The sequence below is a fragment of the Protopterus annectens genome, chromosome 8.part0, assembly GCF_019279795.1.
Source record: "Protopterus annectens isolate FY-2018-M chromosome 8.part0, PAN1.0, whole genome shotgun sequence".
Taxonomy (NCBI): Eukaryota; Metazoa; Chordata; order Ceratodontiformes; family Protopteridae; genus Protopterus; species Protopterus annectens.
In genome coordinates this window covers 714,792,583-714,813,040 of record NC_056741.1, presented here as the reverse complement: position 1 = coordinate 714,813,040, position 20,458 = coordinate 714,792,583, and the positions used below count along the sequence as shown (strand labels likewise).

The 20,458-nt window shown below is 43.3% G+C and overlaps 1 protein-coding gene across 2 annotated transcripts in view; it reads right to left on the bottom strand.

The window, feature by feature from the left end:
• Nucleotides 1–20,458, bottom strand: part of ASH1L (ASH1 like histone lysine methyltransferase) — a 3,741,676-nt gene that overhangs the window by 3,096,856 nt on the left and 624,362 nt on the right. For both annotated transcript variants that reach the window (XM_044080164.1, XM_044080163.1), the window contains exon 4: nucleotides 5,050–5,154. In XM_044080164.1, the coding sequence (XP_043936099.1) occupies nucleotides 5,050–5,154 (105 nt within the window). The remainder of the gene's footprint in view (nucleotides 1–5,049; nucleotides 5,155–20,458) is intronic.

Genomic DNA, 20,458 nt, shown 5'->3' with positions numbered 1-20,458 from the left:
TACGGACATGTTGTCTGTCTGAACTGCAATGGTCCCTGGAGGAAGAAGGGGAGCAAAGTGTTGCAACGCCAAAAACACTGCCCTCAACTCCAGAACATTGATGTGCAGATTGTACTCCAGATTGGTCCATTCGCCTTGGACTGTCTGTCCCTGAAAGATGCCCCCCCACCCTATCAGGGAAGCATCCGTGGTTATCGTCGCTGACGGTGCGGGTAGCACAAATGGCCTTCCGCTGGATAGGTTGCAAGTCTGTAACCACCACATTAGGTGTGATTTGCATGTTTTCGTTATCAATATTTCGTGAGTCAGTGGAAGTTGTTGGAATGACCATTGTGCAAACAGAAGCCATTGTAGCACTCTCATGTGCAGTCTTCCCAATGGTATCGCAATGAGGGAAGCTGCCATGAGACCCAAAACTTTCAGAACAATTTTTGCTGGGGACTTTCTGGACAACAGTAGAAGGGAAATGTTGAATTGAAGTGCTACTATTCTTTCTGTAGGAAGTTTTAGAACTAACTGGCCCGTATCTAAGTCCGCTCCTATGAATAAGATACGCGGTGATGGCTGTAGCAACGATTTTTCAAATTTACTGAAATGCCAAGGTGTGTACAAAGTTGTAGGGTGTAATCCCTGGCTTGTATCAGTTGACGCCTGGTGGTGGCAGACAGGAGCCAGTCGTCCAGATACGGAAACACCTGGAATCCTAGGCGCCTCAGATGAGACGCTACCACTGCCATGCATTTGGTGAAGACCCTGGGGCTGTAGTCAGACCAAAGGGCAGGGCTCGAAACTGATAGTGACTGGCTCCCAGCCGGAAGCGCAAATGATCCCTGGACGCCCTGGCCATTTTGATGTGGTAGTATGCGTCCTTCAGATCTATCGAGCACATCCAGTCGTCCTTCCATAAGAATGGAAGGATCGATTGAAGCGTGACCATTCAGAACTTTTCCTTCTTGACAAAGGTGTTGAGATGGCTTAGGTCCAGAATCGGCCTCCAGTCCCCTGTTTTCTTTGGAACTAAAAAGAACCTTGAGTAAGTTCCGAATCCTATTTGGTCCGCTGGGACTGGTTGGATGACTCTTTTTTCTAGCAGCTTTGAAATTTCTGTAGCTGCTGGGTCTCGCAGATGGGGTGGTACATCTGGGAGTTTTCTCTTTGTAATGGGTGTGGATAGAAATGGGATTTTGTAACCTCTGGTAACAATGCTTTTTACCCAATTGTCTGAAGAAAGATTTTGCCAGGCCTGAGGGTATAAAGCTAAGCGACCCCCAACTGCCTCCAGAGCAGGACAGTCGGGCCTCCTCTCAGGAGTGCTGAAAAGGTTTGCCAGGAGATTATCCCTGTCACCTTGGTTTTGGACCCCTCTGCCGCCAGGGCGGCGTCTTCCACCTCTGCCCCCTCTGCCTCTAGAGGGGCATCACCCTGTGTGTTTGGGAAAGATCCTTGGGGTTTTCAAACCACATTTTCCCACCACGTTGCCCTTTGGGGTACGGTCTGGAAGGGTGGAAAACGGACTCCGACAGCAGACAGAGTCTTTCCCTCCTGTTCACACCGGGTAAGGGTCTCCTTTACTTTAGGGCCAAATAGTGTGGCTCCGTCAAATGGGGCGTTAGTAAAGGAAGACTTAAAGGCTTCCATAAGCGAACATAAGCGCATCCAGGATTGCCTACGAAGAGCAATCGCTGAAGCCGCTGCCCTACTCGATCCTTCGGCTGCATAGGATATCAGCCTCATGGACGAGTTCACAATGGACGTAAGGGTGTTGAGATGCGCTGTAACTTTCTCTGAGACAGCAGCATCTGTAGTACCCTGGAGGGTATCTCCCAACTCTTTGACTAGATCCTCTGTAAACGTGTAAAATGAGTCAAATAGTTCAGGGAGCATAGAAAGCCGCTGAACTGAAAATGCGCTTCCCGTATCTGTCCATGGTCCTAGAGTCTTTGTTAGGCGGATGGACAGATGAGGAAGACTCCGACATCTCCTTTTTCGTGGCCGCTGCCACCACCATGGCGTCTACTGGAACTCCTTTGGTGAGGTAAGCTTTGTCCTGTGGTGCCGTGATGTACTTATTTGGCTTCCTAGGGACTGGTTCCACCATGTCAGGAGTCTGCCACGCCCTTCGAGCAATTAATTCCATTAACTCATCAAAGGGCGGAGTGACCCAGGAGGAGGAAGGACGGGCACCAAATGCCTTCAGCAAAACTGACTCATCCTCAGAAGGGGGGAGGGCTTGCCAGTCACCTCTCTGTTTTAGGATCTCCAAGATGACAGAAAAAGAGACATCCTCTGAAGGTGACTTAGGGGACCCTTCTGACTCATCTAAGTCAGTATCAGATGTCAAGGATTCTTGTGGAGAATCCAAGTGTCTCCTCTTACACAGTCTTTTCCTAGGGACTTCTTCGTGGGGAGCATCCGAAGAAGCCTCCGAGGAAGAGGGGGCACCCTCCAGGGGTGGCTGAGACACTGGTGCCCGACGCTTGGTCGTGGCCGTGGGTGCAGAGGAGGATAACGGTCCTTTGTGGGGAGGAGAAGCTGTACCTGCTGATGTGGTTGTCTGGGTAGACAACACCTTCCTCATGAGGTCGAAGGCCCCCGGGTCCCGAGTCGAGGTATCTCCCGGTTCCGAAGAAATGGGAAGAATCCCCGAAACAGGAGCCGAAGGCACCGACCCCGAGGACGGAACCGAGTCGATCCGTGCCGAGGCCCCGAGAGGGAGCGTCGGAACCGAAACATCGGTCCGACTCACGGTCCCGGAACCAAGGACGGATCTTCTGCCCCGAGACTCCAGTACCGGATCGGATGGAGTCGAGGTGAACGGTGCGGACCGAGAAAAAGACGGTTCTGGCACCGAGGGCTCCACAATCATCAGTTCAGCTTCTTCCGGCTCCGAAGACTGGACAGGTCTCGGAGGAGGAACAGGTGGAGATAGTGGCAGGCCTTCAAGTCTCGACATCAACTGAGAGGAGACCGAGATAAGCTTGGATAGGGCCGTATGCTCCATCAGTTTCTGCACCACACGGTCCACATCGGTGTCGGAAAGGGGCCTAGAAGAATGAGTCGAAGGGATCGAAGACGGAGCCGACCTCAGCAGAGTCGGTGGAGGGAGCTCCGTCACCGGTTCCAAGACTCGAGGCTCGGAAACTGCCAACAGTTGAACACTCGGCCCCGAAGTCTGTGGAACCGGTGATCTAACTTGACCCGAAGAGCTCGGAGCCGATGACTTTGGCTCCGACGCCTTCGACCCCTTCGAAGACTTGGATGCCTGGTCTGAAGCATCCAGAGCCTCCTGGAAAGAGGGTTTCAACAATCCTCTATCCATCAGTTTCCTGCGCCTATCTGTCATGACCCTCCCACTAAAAGAGTGACAAATAGAGCAGTCCTCTTGTAAGTGGAGAGGGCCAAGACAGTAGACACAGGAACTGTGGTTGTCTGTGACCGACATCTTTTGGCCACACTGACAACGTTTGAAGCCAGATTTTATTTTCTCAGACATAATGACAAGAGAAAGAGACAGTCCAGTCCAGTAATAGTCAGATCCAGTAAAAATGTCAAATCCGGTAATTGAAAGTCCGATTGTCAATTGCTTAAGAAAGCAAGACTACAACAAAATTTTAGTCAAAAAGTGATTCAAGTAGGGGTGGTAGGCCCCGAAAAACTCTATACCCGATAGTTAAACTAAGTTAAACTAAACTAAGGTACCGAGAATTCTAATCCACTCACACACCGTACTCTAACTTTAATTGACTAGTTTTTAAAGAAGTTTTTGAAAGTTTAAACAGAATAGATAAATTCTTATCTGTAAAAAGCCTCGAGCTAGCCTCCAGCGATGCGTATGCAGCAGTGGCAAACTAGATCTGAGGTAAAGGCAGAGGGGGATTGTGGGTATTAGATGTCCTCGAGCTTCTTCTCGATGCAGAGCTTGCAGTCGGCCGGCACGGAGCCGAGGATCGGCTCCGAACCCATGTGTAAGAACAAAGGCGAGATTGAACACTCTCGCATTGAATATTCTGCTAAAGTGCTGCAAGGAGGCAGGCAAACGTGCTGAAGACCTTTCTTCCCCCTCCATCCTGAAAAAGGTATTAAGGGGATACTTTGGAATAGACTGAAGATTGTGGCCAGTTCAGATGTTAAGAGCCTCAGGATATCTCCTAAACAGAAGTCTTCTTTTGAGATATGGTGGGTTGCCTCAACACCCGCTACAGTCTATCAAATAATTACTTACAGGATACTGAAGCTTCTCAAAGTTCCCCAGACCAACTCTAGAAGGCATATTATTGTGCATGTGGTTTATATCTATATGTACGTACACACACACACACACACACACACACACACACACACACACACACACACACACACACACACACGAAGGCACAAAACACTGAAAACTCCTATCGTCTAATCACCAAATATCAAATAATTCTATCTGACTAAAAATATCCTATATCATAAATGTCAAGTATAAAATCAAGATAAACTGTCATCTTAGTAATGGGACTGTTTCGGAAACATTTTTTAGTAAGTTATGTGTAGGGAGTAGGCTTAGGGTTTGGGGCAGAGATATGGTTACAGTACGCACAAGATTAAGATGGTGAAGGGGTAAACCTACTGTAACCCTAATCCTACACATTACATTACTAAAAACCCTTTCCCCAACTGTACCATTACACAAAACAAAACAAAACTCACGCAACAAACGTGCAAAATAGTAAACCCATCCCTTTATTTAACCCTTACCCTAATTCACAAGCACTTGGTCTCACACACACCAAAAACTATAACCTTTTGAATCATTCATTCATTTTCCTGCACACCCCTACTTAAAACACCATAAAAAATGAGTATACAGTCAAATTTGCTTTTGATATTTTGAGCTGTAACCATGTAGACAAATAAATACATAAAAGATATGCACATATTATATTATATACACAAAAACAGGACTCCTGTTACAGTTCTCACTCCCAATGTTTTGGACGTTTATCGTTGACAGACTGATCAAAAGAAAACTAGTTTCCTTAAACAAAGACACCCAGCATCATCACTTGCCTGTGGAGAAAGAGCTCTCTGATGTGGTTCTCCGTCTTGCAGGACTATAGCTTATACTGTCTGTCTGCCTCTGTGAAGTTTGTTTATCTTGTACAGATGAAGTACCTGATGGGAAAAACAATTTATTTACTTGCTAATAGTACTAATACACGTGCACATGCATGTCTTTTTCTAAAAACCAAAATAAAAATGGAGGCAAGCCCTTGTATTATGTCAGCACTTTACTGCCCGATATAGTAAAAAAAATATATATCTTGAATTGCAGCATGGGAAGTAATCAGAAAATGCACCCCCTCCCCCCAAAATAAATAAATAAAAAATTATACTTGTATAAACTTCAAGATACATATCTAGGGAATATGAGAGACTAAGTAAGTAAAAATACGGTAATGTTATAAATCACCCCACAACTACTAATCAAAACACCCAACTGACATAAATGCCATATTACTGCTGCATTCTGTGCAAAGTTGCTCTGGCTGTACGACAGTAGAGTGGTGTCAGCAACTCACAGAAAAGTGCAACTGTGCAGTTAACCTATCATAATAGTAGATGTTCAAACAGATAACTGTTGCATTATTCTTACCATCTGGGACTTTCCTACAAAGGTACAGTCCATCCAGCCAACCTTCCGACGCTCAGGATCCTTCCCCATGAAGCATACATATGAACTAGGCACTCAATCAGCATGCTGTTATAACATTTACATATGTCTAGACTAATATCAAAGCTTTCTTGCAGAGATAGAGAAAAAGACACTAGAATAACGTCCTAAGGAAAGGTTATCACCCTAAGCATACCTCTAAACCTCTTCCAGCAAAAGATCAGAAAAGAGCCATAAATAATAGGGGAACTAAAGCTCAAATATAAGGGCAATTTTTAAATACAGCTCTTAAACTTAAAAAGTTAATAAAATAACAGCTTTTGCATTGAATTTTCTGAAAGGTATTAAGTATGAAAGTCAAATGTAGGTCATTATTTTCTAACTTCAATCCTCGGTGATTTGCCAAGAAATAAAAAGTTATGTACTCACCATAACATTCCATCTGTGTTGTCCAGTTTCATTCTTCAACTGATGGGTTCGGATCAGAGACTTGGATCCAGCTCAGCTACTACCTCCAAAGAGTAGGATCCTAGAATTCTCAAGCTCCTCCTTTACCCACAATGCCCCACCAACCTAAAACACCTCAGATCAAGTTTGCTGCCCCTAGATACAAGAAAGTGACAGAACATAAAAAGGGAAGCTGGAGCTCAAACAAGGACCAGAGGTTCCTATAATGCTCTTCTCCAGAAGAAACTAAAGGAGGGGTAGGAGGGTGGGAAGTTGCGGAAGAATGAAAATAGGCAACACAGATGCTTGTATTCAAGGAGTTTGGGAGCAAAACAGACTCCACTGTCTTGTTATGTATTTGCTGCAAACAAGTCTATCCGAAGAACTGTGAACTGACAGATTTTCGTTTAACATCCATTTGTGAGGGACTTGCCAAATGGAAGTGGTGTGGTAAGCAGCTATTCTGGCAGCTCTGTCCACCAAGGGAACAGTTAATTTAAAAATTAAGCAAGCTGGAAATGATGACCTCAATAAGCTAAGAGATTAAGTGTAACATCTACTAGGGGGATCAGTAGATGGAAAAATGCAAGCCAAAAAGTGATTCTATAATGGAATATGCAAGACAAGAGTAGGTGCATAAACTAGGTTGAAAAACTGGCAAGAAAATGGCAGTGAAATGGAAGAAGAAATACCAGAGCACTTTGCATCTAAGAACAGAAGATTTTATATATATATATATATATATATATATATATATATATATATATATATACATATACATACACACACACACACACACACACACACACACACACACACCTCAATATTCTCAAAATCATTGGTAAGTTGCTGGACTACATAACCACAAATAATAAAAAACTGGGGGAAAATGAAGAGACCGCCATCTGAATGCTTGCATATAATGTGGCAGCCCAGCCAGCAGTGAAGATGATGAAAGAGATGTTAGCAGCCCATGAAGAAAAAAAAACAGAAAACTTGATGGACAAGTTACAGAAATTGGGAGGATAGATCCAGATGGAATAATCTGAGGTTTATGGAACTACCACAGAATGTCAAAAGAAAGGACTGCCTCCTTCAATGGGCAGGGATTCCAGCAAGTGAAATAATAATACAGATGTCCCAAAGGTTGAGTGCACCAGGAAAAAGGACTAGAAAGAAGCAGAGGGCAATCGTACTTAAAATGCAATTGTATCAGTTAAGACAGGAAAAATAAAATACGAGAATCTAAGATATTTGTTGACCATGACTACTGGATTCAGACAAGGGAGAGGAGGAATGCTTTCATTCCGTGTTTCAGAACGTGAAGGAAACCTTAGGTTTAAACTCCATTACCAATTCCTCCTCCTTCAAAGTTAACTGTTTTTTTAGTCCATTGAGACCAGCTCCCCACAAAGACTCACAGAAAGCTTATGAAGACCCGACCAAAGTGGAAGAGGAGGTTGCAAATGCATCGCCAGAGAAAGCAATGGAGAAACTGCAATGGGAGGCAAGAGAAAAATGAATATCAATGGACAGAATTCCCCTGGAAACCCTTTCCTGTGTTCTAATACAAAACGCAAGAGAAGCAAGGAAGTTAGAAAGTACTCAAAAAGAAATGGTAAGCTAATTAACACTGTGCCAGCCTTTGTTTTGGAAGAGACAGATAGGAGGACTGCTAACCAGCAGAAAGGCAAGGATAAAAAATACAACTGTTACAAAACCTTAGAGCTAATGAAACTGAAAAACAGTAACATTCTCAATCACAAAGAACTGGTGGTGCTTGTTCACATATGTGCGTAACTTATGAATATTAAAAAATTACTGCCATAATCAACACTGGGCATGGTATTTTCAAATTTACTTAAGTTTTTACTTTAGAAAAATCCAAAGTGTAGAAATACCATTTTTAACAGTTTAATTTAATTATCACTTAAGACCACAAGCGACAAACACTAACAGAAAGAAAAACAAACCGTATTCATTTTTTCATGAAGTATACACTTCATGTTTTCTTTCTTTACAACTGTCATTCACTCCAGCACTACATAAATTGCTCAATTCTTGCCTTCCCTTAAACCTCATTCCTTCACTGAACACTATTCTGCAAGATGTACTGTTCTCACAAACGCCATTAAGTGCTATGTCATTTGCTCCTTCACTTTTCTTAATATCCCATTTCCACTTCTTATATCTTTTTTAACAATATTCAATACCTTCTATTAGAGTTGGATTGCATTTTTATTTCAGTTTTCTACTAATAGCTTTTTTGGCAGAAAAAACGTTATGTACTCACCATAACGTTCTGAGTAGTTAGACTTCATTTGTCATCAACCTGTGGGTTGTCGGATCCGGACTGGATCTGAGATGGCAGTTTCACCAGCATCTGATCCAAGCTCCTCCCCTCACCCATAATACCCCTCAATCTCCTTCATTCCCTCAGATCGAGTTTGCTACACCCCTCACATGAACCCAATCCAAAAACCTTCACAAACAAAGAAAACCAGGAGAGCTGCAAAGGCGCTCTCTCCTGTCTGCCAATGCAGAAAGCACCAAGATAAGGTCAGGGGGAAGGAGGGAGGAATGGATGATGACAAATGAAGTCTAACTACTCAGATGGAATGTTATGGTGAGTACATAACTTCTTTATCTGAAGTAGTTAACTTCATTTGATCATCAAACTGTGGAACAGGGTCCCCAGCTACCAAAAACCTTGGGTGGCCCTCATGAAGGGATATTTCGGAGCACCGTGGAGCCAAAGGATGCTCTCCCTCTGGAAACCATGTCCAATTTATAATGAGAAATAAAGGTGCGAGATGAGGACCAAGTAGCCGCCAAACAAATATCGTCCTAAGACACACTACACCAAAAGACAGCTGACCAGCACTGACCTGGTAGAATGGGCATTTATCCTACCCGGAAGAGACATACCTTAATCTTTGTAAACCTGAAGGATTTGTTCGAGACACATCTTTATGAACAAGATCAAATTAACATCTTAATAAATTTAATGGGAATTGTGCTTAACAATAATTACATATACTTTGAAGGAAGTTATTACCAACAAATAAATGGGGTAGCCATGGGGGCAGGGAAAGATAACCATGTATCATTTGGACATGGAGGAATTAAAATGGCAGATCAAATTGAATTCATGTATACCTCCGGGTATAAATGAATACATGACCATCATGCCATTATTGAAATTGAATAGAATATATAATAAATAATATACGGTTATGTATATCTGTTATAATAATATATGTACAATTAAACATCTCCAATGTACATGTGTACAAACATACACATTTTTCATCATAATATTATTATTCATATTTTAAAATATTTTTCACAATTTATTTTTATTTAGTTTTTATTATTATTTTTATTAATTATCATTATTATTATTCATTTTATGTATTTTTATTATATTTTACAAGATTGTTAAAGTACACATACAATTATAAAATATCAACTTAATAGTGATTGTATACTTGTAAGTTGATCCATAATAACTGGATTACAAATTATATAGTTAAATATAATAACATGATATGCATATCAATTGTTTAGACACAACGCTTATACTAGTTAATAATTTATAAATACCCATACTATTATAATACATTAATTCAAATTGGTTGTATTCATGGCAATTTTTATATCAAAATACCACAGTTATTTTATTAATTATGATACATAAAAATTAAAAATACACACATATGCTGAATATTTAACATTTAATATTCACAACTTACACATATAATTGGGTGATTGAGATAGGTATGTTTTTATTAATACAAAAATATTATATACACACTGCATATGTTACACAATACAAAGGGTTTAAAACATATGTATGCATATACAATAATAAAATATTCCATATTGATTTTAAATATAAATTGATTAAATGTATAATTATATAGTAGTTTTTAAAGTGTACAAGTGCATAAAATATATTATACTTTCAATAGAGTATATGTACTTGAAATGGAAATGCATTATGTCTTTTAATGATACACAATGAATTTTATTAGAGTCATTTCCTTTTTAAGAAAGCTCATTGTGGTCAATTGAGGACATCAATTAAATAATTATTCAATATTTAACATGGTATATATATATAGTGTGTTGAAACAGTATTTTGTATTCTGAAGAAGTTCGTAAGGACGAAACCTAGGTCAATAAAGAAGTGTTTGCTGCAAAGTTCGTGTGGTGGCTTTTCGTTACGGTGGTTGGACATATAAGTATTATCTTTACAGTTTCGGGGTTGCTTTCATCTCCTCATTGGCATCAGCGACTACATCTTGTTGTGTTTTTTATTTGTCGTATTTAAGTTGGGTTACTTAAGTTTTTACTTTAGAAAAATCCAAAGTGTAGAAATACCATTTTTAACAGTTTAATTTAATTATCACTTAAGACCACAAGCGACAAACACTAACAGAAAGAAAAACAAACCGTATTCATTTTTTCATGAAGTATACACTTCATGTTTTCTTTCTTTACAACTGTCATTCACTCCAGCACTACATAAATTGCTCAATTCTTGCCTTCCCTTAAACCTCATTCCTTCACTGAACACTATTCTGCAAGATGTACTGTTCTCACAAACGCCATTAAGTGCTATGTCATTTGCTCCTTCACTTTTCTTAATATCCCATTTCCACTTCTTATATCTTTTTTAACAATATTCAATACCTTCTATTAGAGTTGGATTGCATTTTTATTTCAGTTTTCTACTAATAGCTTTTTTGGCAGAAAAAACGTTATGTACTCACCATAACGTTCTAAGTAGTTAGACTTCATTTGTCATCAACCTGTGGGTTGTCGGATCCGGACTGGATCTGAGATGGCAGTTTCACCAGCATCTGATCCAAGCTCCTCCCCTCACCCATAATACCCCTCAATCTCCTTCATTCCCTCAGATCGAGTTTGCTACACCCCTCACATGAACCCAATCCAAAAACCTTCACAAACAAAGAAAACCAGGAGAGCTGCAAAGGCGCTCTCTCCTGTCTGCCAATGCAGAAAGCACCAAGATAAGGTCAGGGGGAAGGAGGGAGGAATGGATGATGACAAATGAAGTCTAACTACTCAGATGGAATGTTATGGTGAGTACATAACTTCTTTATCTGAAGTAGTTAACTTCATTTGATCATCAAACTGTGGAACAGGGTCCCCAGCTACCAAAAACCTTGGGTGGCCCTCATGAAGGGATATTTCGGAGCACCGTGGAGCCAAAGGATGCTCTCCCTCTGGAAACCATGTCCAATTTATAATGAGAAATAAAGGTGAGAGATGAGGACCAAGTAGCCACCAAACAAATATCGTCCTAAGACACACTACACCAAAAGACAGCTGACCAACATTGACCTGGTAGAATGGGCATTTATCCTACCCGGAAGAGACATACCTTAATCTTTGTAAACCTGAAGGATGCAAAGGGAAATCCATCTGGCAATAGTTACCTTAGAAACTGGTTTGCCCAGAAAGGGTGTAGCAAAGGACACAAACAACTGGTCAGACTTGTGATGGGCTTTAGTCCTGTGTAAGTAGAAATGTAGCTGTCTAAGCACGTCTAACAAATGGAATTTATACTCAACCCTGTTCTTAAAATTTGGTAAACTGATTGATTGATATTTGTTTCCAAGGCCACTTTAGGCAGAAAAGAAAGATTAGTATAATGTGAAACCTTGTCTTTATGAAAAATCATATATGGAGGTTTTACAGATAATGCTTGCAGTTCTGACATTCTCCTAGCTGAAGTAATAGCCACTAAAAAAAGCTGTCTTCCAAGATAAAAATTTAAAGTCCACAGAAGCAGCAGGTTCAAAGTGCAGAGCAACCAAAGCTTGTAAAACTAAGGTGAGGTCCCAAGGAGGAGTAAGCTCTTTAACCAGGTGTCTTAACAGAAAGGTATTTTTAATAAAGGTTTTGCAAAGTCTGGAGGAAGCTAAAGAAGCCATGTTCTCACCTACATGGAAATTGGAAATGGCCGCCAGTTGAACTTTCACTGTAGACGAGCTGGCACCCTGCTGAAAAATGTATGCCAAAAATGTAAGGACTGCTGGAATAGGTGCTGTGAAAGCGTCCAAATCCCTCTGAGAAGCCCAGATAGAAAAACACTTCTATTTGCTATGGTATATTTTTCTGGTGAACGATTTATGAGCTGCGACCAGAACAGTCTTGAGTGGGAGTCCTAGCAAACATGGGAACTGGAGCAGCCAAGCCGTGAGCTTCAGACTGCCCAGGTCCAGATGAGGGACCCTCGAGAGGTGCAAAATGAGATCCGGTATCGGATCCAAGGAGGAACTACCAGATGAGACCAAAGACAGGGAAACCAGATTTGGCAAGGCCAGAATGGGGCAATGAGGATGACTCTGCTCCCCAACCGCCAAGCCTTCTGGAGAAATTTTGTCATAAGAGGTAAAGGGGGATAAGCATAAAGAAGACTGGGAGGCCAAGCATGGACTAGATCATCCCTGGGGGATTCCCCCTGTGGGGGTATCAGAGCGAAGAACTCGCTGCACTTCGTGTTAGAAGGAGTTGCGAAGAGATCGCAGCAAAGCCGACCCCACTCGAGGAAGATCTGCTCCGTTACAGAAAGATTCAGAGACTACTCGAAAGGCATTAGAATAGTCCTGCTCAGTTTGTCCACTAGTATGTTGGATCGACCTGGAATGTGCGATGCTACCAGAAAACGGCTGGTGGAGATCGCCCATTCCCACACTCTCATGTCCTCGTGACAAAGGGGGTAAGACCTAGTTCCTCCATGCTTGATGATGGACCAGACCACTGACATAGTCATTCTGAATTGCAACCAGACCATTGACATATTGTCAGTCTGAATTGCAATCGTTCCCAGAAGAAGAAAGACATGAAGAGCCTGCAACGCTAATGAGACTGCCCTCATCTCTAGAACACTGATATGCAATTTGGCCTCCTTCAGGGACCACGTGCCTTGTACCGTCCTGCCCAAGCAATGCCCCCCCACACTAGCTGGGAGATGTCCATGGTAGCCGTGGCTTGGAGAGGGGCTGCAATAAATGTACGTCCTTCTACTAGCTCCGGGGAGAGTATCCACCATAGGAGGGACTTCATGCACGCGTTGCTTATGTGAATAGGATGTGTCAACGGCAGTCCAAAAAGGACCATTGGACTGCTAGCATCCACTGCAGATCCCACATATGAAGACAAGCACAGGGGAGAAGAGTAATGGTGGCTGCCATGGAACCTAAGGCTCTTAAAACTGCCTCGGCTGGAGGAAGATGAGACTAAAGGATCACAAATATATGAAGTCGTAACTTTCGGACTCTCTCTGGAGTTAGAAAGACCTTGGTTTGAAACGTATCAATTCTCACTCCTATGTAGTCTAAGACCTGAATAGGGTCTAGAGAAGATTTGGATATGTTGACTGTAATGCCCAGCAAGTTGGACAATTTCAGGAAAGAGTCTCTGGCCTAACATACTAGATGCCTGGTGGGAGCGGCAAGGAGCCAAACGTCCAGGTACGGGTAGAGGTGTATCCCCTGAAGCCTCAGGTGAGCCGCTACTACTGCCATGACCTTGGTGAACACCCTGGGGGTTGTGGTGAGACCAAAGGGTAGGGCTCAAAATTGATAGTGATTGGCCCCTAGCCGAAATCGGAGGAACCTCCTGTAACATTTGTGCATTCTGATGTGACAGTATGCGTCCTGGAGATCTATTGAGCACATCCAGTTGTTCTCTTGCAGGTAAGGCAGAATGGATTGTAGAGTGACCATCCACAACTTCTCTTTGGCAACTGACAGGTTTAGAGTCTACGTACTACCAGTCTGTAATCTGTTACTTGTGCTCATGATGTATCTCTTATGTCTACATGTGGAGCTTTTCTCCCCGGGCCTCTGCTGAAAATGGAAATATATCCAGTTAGACTAGCCTGGTTAACAAATGTAAAATAAATAAATAGAGTGGAAAGGTCCAGAATAGGATTTAGGTCCCCTGTCTTTTTTGGCGCCAAAAAGAACCTGGAATAGATGCCTGATCCAGACTGATCTAGAGGGACTGGCTAGAAGACTAGTTTCCTTCACAGCTTTTTTATTTCAAGTGCTGCTGCCTCCCTTTGCGCAGGTGGAACGTCCAGGAGGTGTTTTGGTGGAACGGGAGGAGTCAGAAAGGGAATTGTATACCCTTTGGATATCTGAAGCACCCAACGGTCTGATGACACAGACTCCCGTGCATCAAAAGGTGACCCCTGACTGCCCCCAGAGAAGAGTAGTTGGGCAACCCCCTCAGGGCTGCTGCGCGGGACTGTCCGAGAACGGTTCTCAAGACCCAAAATTTCTTGGACCACCCCCCCCGCCTCTGGGCCGGCATTGGTCCTGACCCCCTATGTCTCTAGGGGAAGGTGAGTCCCGAGTGTCCCGGGAATAATGAGACTTCTTTAACCACATCTTCTTTTGCCCTCTCTGATTCCTGGAGAAGAATCTTTGGGGGTTAAAGTAAAATATTCACCAAGGCACCAAAGTTCACTTCAAACCGAATCCACAGGTACCACCAAGGATCGAAAACCAGCAGTTTTCTTTGAAAACACAGCTTTAATGAAATCAACAAAAAACACATACACTCCAGGCATTAACGTCTTCTATCCAATACGTTTTCATTTGCAAGTTACTTCATCAGATCTCTGGGGGTTAGCGAAGCAGATTCAGACGGAAGTGTCTTCCTATCCTTCTCACTCTGGACTAATGTCTCACAAACCGTCTTCCCAAACAAGGAAGAACCATAATAAGGGGCATTCGCAAAAGATGCCTTAAAGGGTTCCATGAACTGACAAAGCCTAAGCCAGGTGTGTCACCTCATGGCAACACCGGACCCAGCAGTACCATGTGAGAGGATGCACATGGAAGTATTTGTAACTGCTTTGAGAGTACCCATCCTCATGGAGAATGTGCGTTTATCTTCTGGAGACATGGAGTCTGGGGGCGACTCAGTGAACTACTTGACGTGGTCTCGCTGTAGTCTAGTTACATGGACCAAATAATTCAGCAACCTTATAAAAAAAGGTGGCTGAAGCATATGTCCACTTTCTCAGACGATCCATCGTCCTGGACTCTCGGTCGGGGGGGGGGATGGACTGTAGAACTTTCCTGGGCTAGTTCTTCCTTAGTGGCAGCCGCTACCACCATGGTGTCCACTAGGGACCCCTTGTTCCAACTCGGTCTGTCTACTGGAGGGCCCAAGATCTTATCGAGGTGCCTGGGGAATGGCTCCACGGTGTCCAGCTTCTTCCATGCCCTGGTGGTAATTATGTCCACCAAGGGATCCACGGAGGGGACACACACGAGGTAGATGAGCCTGTGTCAAAGGCCTCCAAGAACACTGACTAGTCCGAGGAAGGTTTGGAGATGGACCATACCCCCCCCCCCGCTGGCACAGGATTTCAGGGGGGGGGGGTGATCTGGGGGAACCTTCCCCTTCCTCCAAGTTGGTATTCTCAATGAGGAACTCTGTAGAGGAGTCCAGGTGCCTCCTTTTGCACTTTCATTTGCAAGGGATCTCTTCGGTGGGACTCTCTGGAGAGGGCCCGCAAACTACTTGTGGTTCCTCGAGGGAAACCGTTTGGGGCACATAGAGCATGGGCTGTCCCTGCATAGGCAAAATGGCTAAAGATGCACCCAGAGATGAGGGAGTGGGGGTGGAATCCGATGAGATGGTCAGAGGCCTCGATCCCCTGGACAGAACTCTCTCCACCATGTTGAAAACAGAGGGAGAGCAAGCCTCCTGAGAAACTGGCAAGGAAACTGCTCTCCCCGGATCTGGCGTGGGGATTGGACCCGAGATACCGAGGGGTAGGCCTTGACCCGAAAGCGTTGGAGCCAAAGGAGAAAGACCCAACCCCTCGGATCCGATGCCCATGCATTAGCTCCAAGAGCCACATGGGACCAAATCAGTCGGATCCAATGTACTCAAGGTAATGGCCGACGTCGAGGTACATGGTACCTTTGGCTCCGGACTCCCTGACTTTGGGACCTCTCGGATTCAAGAACTCCGATACCAGGGGTCGGACCAGAGAAGAAGATATTGGGGCAAAGAAGGAAAGCAAACTCCTTCCTCAGGAGGGAGAGGGGGGCTGGTAAGACCCCCATCTGAATCTGTGTGCGAATAAACCTTCACATCATTTTGTCCATGTCCACTTCGGATAGACTTCAGGTGGACCGCAATGAGGCCACTGATGCCGGCCTGGTCGGTGTATGGAGGCCCTGTAAAGAGGTCTAAGCTCCCCCAGCTCTGGTGAAAATCTCAGTGATCTGAGACGAGGAGAAGCTGACCTGGAAAAAGCTGTCTGTTTACAGGAAGGACCGACTGGTCTGGGGATCTCTTCCTCCCTTTCTCTCTCTGTCTTTGCTCCTTTCTTTTTTTGACTCCCTATCCAGGAGCCTCTGTCCAGGAGGTTGAGTACCGGCCTGGGAGAGGAGACGACAGTGGCTGAAGTTGAAGGTTCGGTCACGGCCGTGACCGCAACAGAAGAGGCAGCCGCCTCCATAGCAGGGAGAAGTCCCTTGAGGATCAATTTTGCCCTAGGATCCTTTAGGGCCCTGGGGTTCAACCCCACACAAATAGGGCAGTCCGAAGAAAGATGGGCTGCCTCCAGACACAGAGTGTGGCCATCCGCTGGGGTCAACTTATGGCCACAGTCTATGCATTTTCTAAAGACCAGCTTGGCCTGCTGATCTGCCATAACACAGAAGGTACGAAGTACCAAAACGTTTAAACTACAAAGGGTTAAACTAAACTACCCGACCCCAACACTCACACACACTCAATCACAATGAGGGGGAAGGGAGACAAGGCCTGTTCTACCTACAACATAGAAACAACTTTTTTTTTTTAACAGGAAAAGAGACGCAAAATGAGAGAAGGGAAGGCAAGGGACACTAGGAAACCTACCTACACTAACAGCAACTCCAACACCCACAAAAACAGTAGAAAGTGCTTACCACGTCTGGAGCTCTAGACCACGCTGATGGCAAAGCTGCGGCTAATAAGATCTGAGGGAAGGAAGGAGATGGAGGGTTATTATGGGTAAGGGGAGGAGCTTGGATCAGATGCTGGTGAAACTACCATCTCGGATCCGGTTCAGATCTGACAATCCACAGGGTGATGATCAGAGGAAGTTAACTACTTCAGATAGAGAATTAAACTTGATGTGTTAAGGCCTTATTATGTCAAGGCAATTCAGATCTTGTGTCCTGCTCTAAAGATTGATTTCCTTAGTTACAGCCATTCCTCCCCCAATATTTCTGACAGTACTCTGTGGGAAGTTCTAAAATCAGCCAACTCATTACATTCTCAAAAAAGTCATTCCCAGTTACATCTCTCTTTCCCACCAAATCTTCAGTATATGCCATCTAACAAAGTAAAATTATTTTTATATTTTAAGTAGACTGAAAAAGAACTACGTAAATACTTCCAAGCAAAAAATCCTAGACATTCTAGATTTTGTTGCATAGTTAGGAGCCCATACACATGTCCTTCCCACTGTTCCTTTGGAAGATGCTTTCCAGTCTCTCTTCCAAATATTTTCTAATCTCCTCTGATTCTTACAGTTATGTAATATTTTATATGCTGTACTAATTATTTCTCTTAACAGGAGCTTCTGTTTTAGATTAGACTGAAAACTCTACCTCACTGGTCTTTCACTTAGGACTCGCCCATCCCTTTTGCTTTTCTTACATTCCAAAATCAATACTTAGTAGGGAAGACAATCTCGAACTTGCAGTTCAAACTTCTCCTTGGCCTCATCCCAATTTACCTGTCTCTCTACAGTTATGTACTACCAATACCTTAGCTACTTTGCCAGTTTTCTCAAGTAAATTCTAGCCCGCTCTTGCCTATTTTCTGTACCACTACTTGTAGTCATTTTTATTGACAAAAATCTCCTTTCCTGTGTTAACTTGGTTCTTAGTATACTTCATGAATTTAATATTTTGTGTGGTTATTATTCTCCTTAAGGATCTACATCCAAAATTCTACACTCTCCTTACTTCACAACATCATCCCCTTCCACTTTGATTTATAACCTTCTGCTTATGTTGCACATACAAACCTTAACTATGTAGCTCTAAAATATCCATACAAATCAGATAATCATAAAACATCTTGCTCTACAGGAAGGATCACCATAACTAACAACTCTCACCCTCTTCCCCTCTCAAATTCTTTCAACTCTATAATTGTCCATAACTTCTCCTCGTTGATAAAAATATGCATACTCTGTATGTAGATACAAATGTATAAGAGTGTGTGTATGTATACATGCATGATGTATATAAAACTAAAAAGGAATAAAAACATTTTCACTGCTTGTATCTTCCTATCCATACCTACAAACAAGAGCACAAGTTCTCTGTTTTGTATTATCATTTGTTTAGTCTCTTTCCAAAAAATCTTTAGCTGCCATAACAGAATACATTTTAATCCATACACAGTACAGTTGTGTACCTACCATAAATGTAGATGTTCAAGTGTATTCATTGTTGCAGTCATTACTCTTGGGTTATCCTGCTGGTAGGCTACCTGCAGTCGGCCAGAATTCCAAAGTCTAGGTCTGGCATCGGTTGCTGTCGCCTCTTCCCTGACGTCAGTGCGCCGGGGTAAAAAAGATGCAGCTGACGCCATTTTCTTCAGTTTTTCTTGCCCCAGATGTCAGGTGCCCCCAAATTGGTAGGCTGAAAAATATGCCAATAAAAATGCATGCACAAAAATAACATTACCTTCATCTACAAGCAAATACACCAAATAGGTTGTATAGGATAGAGAAGTGCAGATAAATCCCAGCAAAGAAAAAGAGGGATGGTGGGTGGGTAACCTGGACTGCAACAGTGAATACACTCGAACATCTACATTTATGGTAGGTACACAACTGTACTATGTTCATTGTGTTTCACTGCTGCAGTCATTACTCTTGGGTTGAATCCCAAAGCTGTGGATGGGTGGCTGGGCTAAATAGGATTAGGAGAGGCTATGAGGCCCTGCAGAACTGCAGTGGCGAAACCTGCTCTGGACTTAGAGTAAAGAGGTAAGTGGTAATGCTTTGTGAAGGTGTGCACTGAACTCCAAGTTGCAGCCTCCAAGATATCTTTGGTTGGTACTCCTCTGAGGAAGGCTGCTGAAGTGGCTGCTGCTCTGGTGGAATGAGGCCTAATGCCCTTAGGCACTGATTTGCCATGTTGAAAATAGCAGAAACGGATGCAGTGGCCTACCCATTTAGAAATAGTCTGTTTTGAGATCGCCTTTCCTTGTGATCCTGTAGCATATGACACAAAGTTGCTCGGTCTTTCTGAAAGTTTTACTTCTGTCCAAGTAGAAGCGTAACTGCCTGTGTATGTCCAAAGAATGCAGAAATTTCTCACCCTTGTTCTGTGGATTTGGATAAAAGGTAGGTAAGTGAGTGGTTTGGCTGAGGGACACACTGGACACCACCTTAGGCATAAATGTAGGGTTGGTCCTCAGAGAAACCCTGTCTGGGTGAAAAATGAAGAAAGGTTCCACAGCCATGAGTGCTTGTAACTCCGAAACTCGCCTTGCAGAGGTTATTGCTAGGAGCAGAGCTGTTTTCCAGGATAAGAATTTCATATCTGTTGTTGATGCTGGCTCGAAAGGAGGCAGTGTGAGTTTTTCCAAAACATAATTGAGGTCCCAGGCCAGAATTGGTGCTCTCCTTGGAGACCTAATGTTTTTGGCCCCTCTGAGGTACTGCCTTATTAAAGGATGAGAAAAGATAGGTGGTTCCGTATTGTAATGGGCTGAAATGGCAGAGGCATGAATCTTAATTGATGAGAAAGAAAGGCCTTTGTTCAGCATCTCAGTTACGGATTGTAAAATCTGAGGGATATTTGGTACACCCATGTCAATGCCTTGTTCCTGGTTCAAAGCACAGAATCTCTTCCATTTTTCTGCATAAAATTTTCAGGCACTGGGCCTCCTGGCCTCCAAGATAACATCCATAACAGCTTTTGAAAGAGGAGTGTTCTGAATGGCTACATTATCCGCCATGCTGCCAGATTTAAGGTCCTGAGATGGCTGTGTAGGATCGGATTGTTTTGTTGGGTCAGCAAGCGAGATGTCTGAGGCAATATCCATGCTGGACCTTGAGACAAGCTCTTCAGGATTGGGTACCAGTGCTGGTGTGGCCAGTCTGATGCAATCAGTATCATTTTTGGCTTCTCTTGTCTGACCTTTAGGAGTACCCTGGGAAGGAGAGGCAGTGGGGGAAAAGCATATACTGCTAGATTTTTCCAGCTGAAGGATAGGGCGTCCACTTTCCATGCTTGCTTGTGATAAATCCTTGTGCAAAATCTCTGCAATTGGCAGTTG